General features: G+C 41.0%; 1 protein-coding gene across 4 annotated transcripts in view; it reads right to left on the bottom strand.

Annotated features, from left to right (window-relative positions):
• Positions 1-1,027: 1,027 nt before the first annotated feature.
• The window catches only part of ephx2 (epoxide hydrolase 2), a 95,208-nt gene continuing 84,785 nt past the window's right edge, over positions 1,028-11,450 (bottom strand). For 3 of the 4 annotated variants that reach the window (XM_062969310.1, XM_062969315.1, XM_062969327.1), the window contains 3 exons: positions 9,778-9,858; positions 9,146-9,204; positions 1,028-2,056 (listed from right to left, as the gene is read on the bottom strand). In XM_062969310.1, coding sequence (XP_062825380.1) covers positions 1,972-2,056; positions 9,146-9,204; positions 9,778-9,858 — 225 coding nt within the window. In that variant the 3' untranslated portion in view covers positions 1,028-1,971. Of the gene's footprint in view, positions 2,057-9,141; positions 9,205-9,777; positions 9,859-11,450 lie in introns of those variants that run through there. The other variant, XM_062969321.1, reaches the window with a different exon arrangement.

The raw sequence follows: 11,450 nt of genomic DNA, 5'->3' as shown, positions 1-11,450 counted from the left end.
TTGCACTTTGTGAGGATTTGTAAAAGAGGCACCATGCTGTCGTGAGTTAACTGGAAAAGGCATGTGTCGACAGCTGATTGGCTGAGCCAGTCAGGAGCCAGGATTCCGATTGGCTGCTGTCTCTAGCTTGGTGCTGAGACAAACAGTTTTAACTGCCACTTTCATCTCAAAGAGAGAGGAGATCAGCTGACTGAAAATGGTCAGGAAGGAAACGGCTACCATACTCTCCGAAGCCTGATTATTTCTAAGACAAATGAAGCATATTTAAAGACTGTTTAAAGGGACTGTTTATTCCCTATGTTCTCTGCGTGAATTCAGAAAGACGGGTATATATATTGTTGCGCTGTTTGAACTTTTGAACTGAAGTATTATTTATTTATTTATTTGCAGTATTTATATTCCGCCCTTCTTTCTCACCCCGAAGGGGACTCAGGGCGGATCACATTATACACACATAGGGCAAACATTCATGCCCATAAACACATCAAACAGAGACAGACAGACGCAGAGGCAATTTAACCTTCTCCTGAGGGGATGTTCGATTCTGGCCACAGGGGGGAGCAGCTGCTTCATCATCCACTGTGACCGCACTTCCTCATTCCAAGGTCGTAATTTAGTTAAACTTGTCTCCCCACTTTTTATAAGTAGTACCTTATTTCCTACTTGATAGATGCAACTATCTTTCGGGTTGCTAGGTCAACAATGAGCAGGGGCTATTTTTTATTTTTAATTGACGGTGCTCACCCCGTCACGGGCTGGCCTCGAACTCATGACCTCATGGTCAGAGTGATTTATTGCAGCAGGCTGCTCAACAGCCTGTGCCACAGCCCAGCCCCAAGTAAAGATACTGTTACTTATTACACAAGCCTGAGTGACATTTTATTATACTGCAGGGTTTATTTTGATTCAGAAACTGGCAAAGCTTCTATTTATTTATTTCTACAAACGTCAACACACTCCATAGTTTATTCACTCATCTCCAGGCAAAGGCTGTTCAATAAAAACAGGAGAACATTATTTGCAAACATTTTGTTCATTACTGATTTTTTTACAAGTTTTTGGAGCAATAAAAGCAGCCGTATCAGCAAGGGCATCAATACAACCAACCACCCAAGAATTCCAACAATATGAAAAATTATATTTTGGGTGAAAAATTCCTGGAAGAAGTTTGAGAAGTCAACATTTCCAAATTGTCTTTCCAGCTTAGAAGCAACTATACATCTTAAGGCACCTTAATGGCTTGAAACAGGGGCTTCTATTCAGTAGTAAGGCACATTTGTAGTTAAAGGGACCCCAGATACACTCCCTGCTGACTGTAAGGCAAGGTTGTGTATTAAAATCTTAAAGTTGTGTATTAAAATCTTAATCATAGATTCAGAATCCTAAATTTCACCCCCGATTAAACTATGCAACCCAATTTGAAAGGTGTTCTGTTCCTGGTTTGAAAGTGTTATTTCCTGTTTAATTGTGTGATACTTTGAAAGTAGTTGTTATATTCCAGAAACTTTGTTTTTGTGGCTGCAACAAAGTATGTCGAATTGGTTGAGACTCAATGAGATTCTCATTGGAAACTATAGCAAAATGTGCTGCAGGACGTCCCGTAAAAACAAAGTTTTTGCAGTTTAGTAAACTTTTCCCATGTTTTGATGATAGAACCATTTAAGGAATGACATTTATAGCCCAGGAACTAAAATTATGTTACATAGTGTAATAATCATCATTGCCTCAGATTGTCACCAGGTCGCGATCCCACCAAATATCCAGAGGTTTATCTTTCAAACCTCAAAGGAAGGAGACTTAAAGGCTTAAACAAAATTAAGAGAAGATGCTAAGATTCCCAAGAAGTTCAATTTGTCTCCCAAGAGTCAGAATCAGAGCTCATTGATACTACAAGGTCCAGAATCCCCCATTGAGCTGATGCAATATTGAGCTAATCTTAGCAAAGAATAACATCAAATCCCAAAGTCTTGCTCAGAGCTTGGCCACGGTTTGCAGCGAAGTGTTCTTGTAGATCTTTTCCAGCCAATCGATGAGGATTTTGTTCAAAGCTGCAGGCCTGCAAAGAAAGAGCAAAGGTTTTAGCCACTTTTTGCGATATAATGGGCTGGGCTTTAGCACAGCAGATTAAACTACCAGCTGCAGTAAATCTTGCCAATAGAAAGGTTGACAGATTGAAGCCTGGGTCGGGGTGAGCTCCTGGCCTTTGACCCATTGTCTGCCTACCTAGCAGTTCGAAAGCAAAATGTGAGTAGATAAATAGGTACTGCTTAAAAGTGGGGAGATATTGAGGCACCCATAAGGAAATGCCAGAAAAATGCCACGAATTTGATCAAGGAGGAAGTTTATAAACAAAGCTCTTTGGCAGGGAGATGGAGTGACAGCACCCCCCGTGGCCGGAAATGAGCACAAGCCTCCAAGATGCCGAAGATGGGAAAAGCCTGTGAGGAAAGCGTTAAATTGAGACACATCTACCTTCCGTCTCAATTACTCTCCTTCTCTGGCGATCTAGCGAGCTGTGTAGATGCACAGACATAAATCCAGAATCTCCGCTTTCAGCCGAAACCAGTGGTTCTTATCTTTATTGAGTTAATTACAACTATTTATTTATTTATTTATTTATTTACATCATTTATATTCCGCCCCTCTCACCCCGAAGGGGACTCAGGGCGGATCACATTACACATATTAGGCAAACATTCAATGCCCTTTTAACACAGGACAAAGACAAACAAACATAGCTCCGAGCGGGCCTCGAACTTATGACCTCCTGGTCAGTGACTCATTGCTCTCCCGTCTGCGCCACAGCCCCGGGCTACTTACATAGCTGGCCTGAGCTGTTCATCTAAGCGTCCAGATAGATTGATGGCGATGAGCGAAGCACGTTATCTCTCAACTTTTGCCACCCACATTCCAGAGCAGTGAGGAATGTCCTGTTACGTATCCGGAAACTGCACAGTTTCCCTCTCTAGCAATAACTCTCTCTCTATGCATTTAACTCTTACACTACTGGAATGCTGCACTACATTGCACATTGCTTTAAACCATAAGGAAAATGTCGAACTCCACGATCCAAAACTCCAACAAAGCCTATATATAAGTTTGCCCATGCCTGATCTAGAAACAATATTCTTCCCTGGATGCTTTCCAGTATGTCCATCTCCTTAAATTGCTTTACCCAGAATTAGACATAACGTTATTATTCCAGGTGAGAAGGTCGGACCAAAGCAGAATAGAATGGGACTAAGATTTCTCTTGATCCAGGCACTAAACGCCTATGGATGCAGCCCAGAATGGCATTGGCTTTTACATCTGCACTTCCATCTAGTTTGCACTTAAGCTGCATTGTATGTAGTGGGCTTTATAGGTCAAAATAAGGATTCTGAATTATGCCCAGACTGAGATTCCTCTGATGGGACTAATACGGTTCTTGTAAGGAGCCCAAACTCGCACTTTCTCATCAAAGAGCACCAAGAAGATAGGCTGATGCCACTCAACGGCTCTGCTGTTAGTGGAGTTGTGAGTCCGCTCCGGGGTTTAGTCTGAACTATCCCATAAATAGGTCTAGCACCTTGGGCAAAGAAGATTTTCAAATATCATATTTGAACCAAATCTTCATCAGATCTTGGACGTTGTTATTACTATTATTATGTTGATTAAGCAAATTATGCAGCTCCCGGCATCCACCTCCATTGCCCGTGCTCACTGTGCCTGATGGGAGTTGCAGTCGCACATCGTATGACCCCCATCCCAGCCTCAATTCAATGACTAATTGAATGACCAATGAGAAAAGACCATTAAAATCATTGGCATTAACATAAGTGACGCTAAACCATTTAGCAAAATATTCCCTGGGTCTTGCTCCTGATCAGGAATAGCAATTGCATTTAGGCCCGCGGAAGCGTTGATAAGCAAATGAGTAACTAACAAAATGTTACAGTTTTATTATTATTATTATGCAAAGTACAGGCGGTTTTGACATACGCCACATGGAGGTAAGCGAGATCATTAACGGGACATTTATGCGCAGCAGGGCTGATTATGCAAATGATCTGTTTATGGTTGCTGCTGCTATTGCTTTAAAAAATGAACTTGGATTATCCTAAAGGACCTTCAAGAAGATCGGGGAGTGGGTGGGTGGAATGGATGGACTGGATTTACACAGGGCTTCAAATGTTGTATTAACATTTATTTAGGTCTGTGTCCAAGACCCCAATGGATTCCAACATCTGTGGATGTTCAAGTCTCGTTATATACAATGCCGTAGCAATATGGCATCCATTATATAAGATGAGAAACCAAGAGGTTTTAAAGGATTGTTGTCTTTTGGAAATGTTCAAGCCTTGGATGATTGGATCAGTGGATGCAGAATCCGTAGATACCAAGGGACGACTGTGTACTTCTCTTGAAGGGGTTTATTTTTGTTTGAACAAATCTAAGTACAGCCAGCCCCCGCACATGCGCTGGAATTAGGCAGTTTTCTTTCTTTCTTTCTTTTATAATATACTAGCTGTGCCCGGCCACGCGTTGCTGTGGCAAAGTGGTGGTGGTATTGGTTAAAAATTGTTGTGTAATTTTTATTTGACGTTATTTTCATTTTTTAATTAATTTTATTATAAGTTATATTTTTATTTATTATATTTTATTATTTTCTTGTATTATTTTTAGTTATTTTCTGTTATTATAGTATTTTATTGTATTAATTTTTAGTGTTTTTTATTATTTTTTTATTGGGTTGCTAGGAGACCAAGTTGGAGGAGCTTAGCCTTCTAACTGGCAGCAATTGGATAAAAGCAATTATTCCTCTCTCTCAAATTAGGACTTTATTTTTCTTTTCTTTTTGTTGTATCAACCTAGAGGCGTGGATGATGGGTTGTGTTGTCAAATTTCGAGGTTGGGGGGCCTGTAGCTTTGTTGTTTTGTGGGTCACCATGATGCCATCACTCTTTTATATATATAGATAATAATAGAGTTGGAAGAGACCATCTACTCCAACCCCCTGCCATGCAAACCCGTGCAGTGGGTTGGACTGACTTTCTTCCCTTCCTTTCCTTCTTTCCTTCCTTCCTCTCCTTCCTTCCTTTCTCTTTTCATGTTTACGTATGTATTTTATTCTGTTTTACTATGACTATCTGGGCTTGGCCCCATGTTAGCTGCCCTGAGTCCCTGTGGAAAGATGGAGGCAGGGTATAAAAAGAAAGTTCTTGTTGTTATCTATCTATCTATCTATCTATCTATCTATCTATCTATCTATCTATCTATCTATCTATCTAATGTAAAATGGAGTAAACAACAAAACCACTGAACCAAATCACACCAAATTTGGCCACAAAAGACATAGTCATCCAAAATATGTCTTTCAATTAAAAAAAAAAACCCTAGAAAAATAGTCCAAATTACAGAGAACGAGGAAGAGGCTTTCTCCCCCTAACTGCCAGTTAGAAAGGTAGACTCTGCAGCCAGCAAGGCTATTCAGTGCTTTTCAATCTAGCCAAACAAGATTTCTCCTAGGCGAAAAATCCCCAGGCTTTGAAGCTACGAGGCTACTCTGTCCCATTCAACCTAGCCTAGCAAGGATGCCCTATGTAGAAAGCAGCCAGGCTTGCAAGCAGCAAGGCTATTCAGTTCAATTCAAGCTGGCCAAACAAGGATTCTCCTACAAAGGAAGTAGGCAGGCTTCAAAGCAGCTCTTTGATTGAGGGTGCTACTCCAGCTACTCCAGAAAACAGCCAAGCTTTGAGGCTGCAAGGCTATTCACTGCTATTCCACCTGGCCAACAAATGATTCCCTTAAGCCACAGCAACACGTGGCCGGGCAAAGCTAATTATTATTCCATTATAGAGATCTATCATTAATCCTAGATAGATAGATAGATAGATAGATAGATAGATAGATAGATAGATAGATCTGTCTGAGATGGTGCCATAGCCCCTGTGCCCTTAGGGTAAGGAAACTCCTCGCTAGATTTTAATCCAAACTTTGAAGTTGTTTAGTCCACAAATCCTAGTTTGGTCGGTCCTCTAAAATCTGGACTTTTGTCCTATTTTCCACTCTGAACCACGCTCCAATTTCCTTTCTCTGGAATGGTTGTGCTGGTATTTCAACCCAGCCGGCTGCCCTTTGCTTCCTCTGCCTTCTTCCCCGTTCATGGCCCATAAATCCAGAGGAATATTATTGCCTTGTCGTGCAACGGCGAGACTTTACACCCCGTTATAAAACGCTGCCGTTCCGTTCGTTGGGAGGAGAGATGGCTTTGAGTTTTCTTTTGTGACCAAAACAACACCCCCATTTTTATTATTTCATTCCCTGCAAATAATTTATCATCCCTTCTTCCAGGAAACGGCAGGAATGTAATTTCACCGGCGGCTTATTTAAGGACCGGGGGCCTTTTGCAATTCCCTGCTCCATACTTTTTAACAGCTGCGATGACATTATACAATAGAACGGCATTTCACCAAAGACAGATGAAAAGGAGAAGAGGGAGGGTTTGGCGGAGGAAACCAAGCATTTAAAGCATGGAAGGCTTTTATGCAGCACACAGCTGGAAAGTCTGGAGTTTGAATGCACCTTTATTTGAGCAATCTGTCTATATCTATATTTCATTGCCTTTGGAGAAATTGCACCAACTCTCTAGAGCAGGCACGGGCAAACTTTGGCCTTCCAGGTGTTTTGGATTTCAACTCCCACAATTCCTAACAGTCTACCGGAAATAATCCTGGACACCACTCTGAGAAAGGCACCATACAAAGGCAATAATTAAAAACAAATATATATATATATATATACACACACACACACACACACACACACACACACACACACACACACACTAGCTGTGCCCGGCCACGCGTTGCTGTGGCAAAGTATGGTGGTATAATAATAATAATAATAATAATAATAATAATAATAATTTTATTCTTATATCCCGCCCCATCTCCCCGGAGGGACTCGGGGCGGCTTACATGGGGCCATATAGGAAATAAAGTATTGAGGTATTGGTGGTAGTTAAGATAAAGGGTAAAGGTTTTCCCCTGACGGAGCTTAGCCTTCTAACTGGCAGCAATTGGATAAAAATAATTATTCCTCTCCCTCTAATTAGGACTTTATTTTTCTTTTCTTTTTGTTGTATGAACGTAGAGGCATGGATGAGGGGTTGTGCTGCCAAGTTTAGTGTTTCTGGGATGTGTAGTTTTGTTGTTTTGTCCTAGGTCAAAATTTTATTACCCTTTTATATATATAGATAAGCTGTGCCCGGCCACGCGTTGCTGTGGCGAAGTGTGGTGGTATGGGAAATAAAGTATTGAATTGGTGGTAGTTAAGGTAAAGGGTAAAAGTTTTCTCCTGACATTAAGTCCAGTTGTGTCCGACTGCACACTGAAGTGGATTATATGGCAGTGCGGAGTCAAGATAATCCAGTTCAAAGCTGATAATATAAGATTATAAATGGGTTCTATAGCTGTGTGGAAGGGCCTTGAGTCTACACTGCCATATAATCCAGTTCAAATCTGATAATCTGTATTTTATAGACCTAAGTGAGGTCTAACTCTGCCTGTTCCCTGGACTGAGTGGGTTGCTAGGAGACCAAGTGGGCAGAGCTTAGCCTTTTAACTGGGAGCAATTGGTTAAAAACAATTCTTCCTCTCCCTCTAATTGGGACTTTATTTTTCTTTTCTTTTTGTTGTATGAACGTAGAGGCATGGATGAGGGGTTGTGCTGCCAAGTTTAGTGTTTCTGGGATGTGTAGTTTTGTTGTTTTGTCCTAGGCCGAAATTTCATTAACCTTTTATATATATAGATAAGCTGTGCCCGGCCACGCATTGCTGTGGCGAAGTGTGGTGGTATGGGAAATAAAGTATTGAGGAATTGGTGGTAGTTTAATACAAGTTATTTCCTAAAGGTTGTGAATATACAATATTTCTGGTTGTTCCTTTTTTTTGTCTGTTGGAGGCAAGTATGAATGTTGCAATTAAATAACCAGAATGATTAGCATGTAATGGCCTTTCACCTTCAAATCCTGGCTGCTTCCTCCCTGGGGGAATTTTTTTGTTGGGAGGTGTTAGCTGGCCGTGATAGTTTCATGTCTGGAATTCCCCTGTTTTCAGAATGTTGTTCTTTGCAATATTTTCTGTTCTTCTACTGTCTGTGTAGATGAAGAAGTACCCATATGCAGTGCTAGAGTGCACACACTCAAAAAGAACATCTGTGGCCCTCAGAAAACAAAAGATTTGCCAGGCTTTGATGATGGAAGGCTATTCAGTGCTATTCATGCTGGCCAACAATGGATTCCCCTAGGTAAGAAGCAGCCATGCAAGTGGGGTTTGTATCCCTGTAGAATAATGTCCAGGGTGGGAGAAAGAAATCTTGTCTGTTGGAGGCAAGTATGAATGCTGCAATTAGCCAGAATGATTAGGATTTAATGGCCTTTCAACTTCAAAGCCTGGCTGCTTCCTCCCCTGGGGAATCCTTTGTTGGGAGGTGTTAGCTGGCCTCGATTGTTTCTTTTCTGGAATTTATTTATTTATTTTTATTTACAGTATTTATATTCCGCCCTTCTCACCCCGAAGGGGACTCAGGACGGATTACAATGAACACATATATGGCAAACATTCAATGCCAACAGACAAACAACATATATAGACAGACATAGAGGCATTTAACATTTTTTTTCCAGCTTCACGATTCCAGCCACAGGGGGAGCTGTTGCTTCACTGTCCACTAGTGGCTGTACTTCCTCATTCCATTCCTCGTGTTTTGCTGACAGTTTTTTGATGTTGTAAATTGGTTAAATTAGCCTCCAGCATAAAGCGTACCTAAATTTCCCTAACTGACAGATGCAACTGTCTTTCGGGGCTGCATAGGTCAACAGCAAGCCGGGCTATTTAATGGTCGGAGGCTTAACCCGACCTGGGCTTCGAACTCATGACCTCTCGGTCAGTAGTGATTTATTGCAGCTGGTTACTAGCCAGCTGCGCCACAGCCCGGCCTGTGTTCCCTGTTTTCCAAATGTTGTTCTTTAAAACTATGTCTTTTGTGGCCAAATTTGGTATGATTTGGTTCAGTGGTTTTGTTGTTTACTCCATGGGAAAAACACACATTACATTTTTGTATATATAGATGTAAATCCCAGTCATCCTAGTTTATCTGTTACCTCTCCATTTGTGTGAAGTGTCCGCAGTCCTCAATGTGCCCACGGGTCAAATCTGGAATCTAGAGAGAGAGAGACAGAGAGCGAGAAATATTTTAAACATCTGATTATGTCCATAGTGAGAGATACAAATATCTTTCTGTACACTAAGCATTATAGGATTCCATTTCTTCCTTCCATACAATACACTGACGGCAAAGTTATAAACCAAAGGTTTCCAAGGCAGTCTTCAAGGGCAGCTCCAAGTAATGCAAATTACAGTAATCCAAACATGTGGAAATTATGTGGAAATGATTGGAAGTCAACCACATCCTGCACAAGTTGATTGTCCTCAACAAGGAGAAAGATATTTTGTTGTTCTCCTATGAGCATGGAGAGAGATAAGATGTCTGCTTCAGAGTAAGAGAGAGAGAGATAATTAGATAGCTAGGCCCTAACGCTTCTATATAGAAACATACGTAGTTCTTCCAACAAAGTTATTTCCTAATTTTAAAAGTTTGACACTGCTCCTGCAATGGCTGGAGCTCATTTGCTCTACTGCTTTGCTCAAGGAGCTTCTGATCTGCTAAAACTGCTATTTTCTGCTTTGTTTTCTTTGGTGCAATTAACCCAACAGAAATAAGAGCCCATCTCACCTTTTCTTCCATGCCTTTGCTCATCTCTGGACGGAGAACCAAGTCCTTCCCGGCAGTAACCATCAGCACAGGAACCCTGATCTATTTAGAGAAACAGGGAGAGTTGAGATGATGATGGTGGTAATAATAATAATAATAATAATAATAATAATAATAATAATAATGACCACTTGAAGCAGGGCTCAGCCATGAGTTAATGCAGAGATGGGCAATATATCTCATATATATTTACACATCATGATCTTTTCTAGTTCCTCCACAGCTGCTCTTCCGATCCTTGTATTTTTCTGATTTCATGACTGCATTCTCCATCCTTAAGCCAAAGTATGGGAAATCTTGGAACTATTTGGGCTGGGCTATGGCGCAGCTGACTAGTAACCAGCTGGAATAAATCACTGCTGACCGAGAGGTCATGAGTTCGAAGCCTGGGTCAGGTTAAGCCCCCGACCATTAAAATAGCCTAGCTTGCTGTTTACCTAAGCAGCTCAAAAGAAAGTTGCATCTGTCAACTAGGAAATGTAGGTACGCTTTATGCAGGAGGCTAATTTAACTAATTTACAGTACCATAAAACTGCCAGCAGCATGGGAAAAGGAATGAGGAAGTACAGCACTTGGTGTCACTTGTGGATGATGAAGCAACAGCTCCCCCTGTGGCTGGAATCGAGCATACCCTCATGAAGCTGAAAATGTTAAAATTGCCTCTGTGTGTGTCTATACTGTATGTTGTGTGTCTGATGGCATTGAATGTTTGCCATGTATAAGTGCATTGTAATCCGCCCTGAGTCCCCTTCAGGGTGAGAAGGGTGGAATATAAATACTGTAAAATAAATTTTAAAAATAATTTCAACGGCTTCATCCTCTATTTTAAAGTTATGTCAATCACCTGTTGTCGTTAACGTTTGTCTTCTTAATGCCCAACTGTAAACCAGGTTCTGCGCTTTCAGTCTTGACTGTCTTCGATAAGAATCGAAGTGTTTCATGGGATGAGACATCAACAATCTACACCTATTTCTCTCTTGCATGCTTCATGTGCAATCCCCTGGCCCCTTTGCCTGCCTCTTTTCTTTAGATGACAGAGGTTTGAATTAATTCATTAATTATTATTATAATCATCTTCATCATCATCATCATCATCACCTTATTATTATTGTTGTTGTTGTTATTGTTTTCATCATATTTTTTATTTATTACCCCCGCCTCTCTTTTTGGATCAAGGAGGGACACAGCATAGTTATAGCCAGCCATTCTCCTGGCATGATATGGTTAGCCACATGGAGTCCCCACAGGGAGAAAGACAGGGTATAAATAAAGTTAATAATAGTAATAATAATAATAATACCCATGGTGGCATCTCCTCCACTATCTAGAGCAGGGGCAAGCAACTTTATTGGACCTTTTTTTTTGCCCAGATTTGGTCTAATGTTTTTCTAAAATTTGGGAATGGGGTTGCAGTAGCCACAAATGAAGTCAAGCCTTTAGTTAAAATTAGGTACTTTTTGCAGGCATTTGGGCTATTTTAAAGTGTGGGTTTCACCTTCTCTGGATACCCTTTCTTCATCCAAATGCCAAACAGAATAATAGAATTGCAGAGTTGGAAGATGCCCCAAAAGATCATCCAGTCCAACCCCAATCTGCCATTTTGCAGGAAAAGCACCATCAAAGTACCCCTGACA

This window comes from Anolis carolinensis, chromosome 1, assembly GCF_035594765.1.
Source record: "Anolis carolinensis isolate JA03-04 chromosome 1, rAnoCar3.1.pri, whole genome shotgun sequence".
NCBI lineage: Eukaryota > Metazoa > Chordata > Lepidosauria > Squamata > Dactyloidae > Anolis > Anolis carolinensis.
This window is presented reverse-complemented; position numbering and strand designations above follow the sequence as displayed.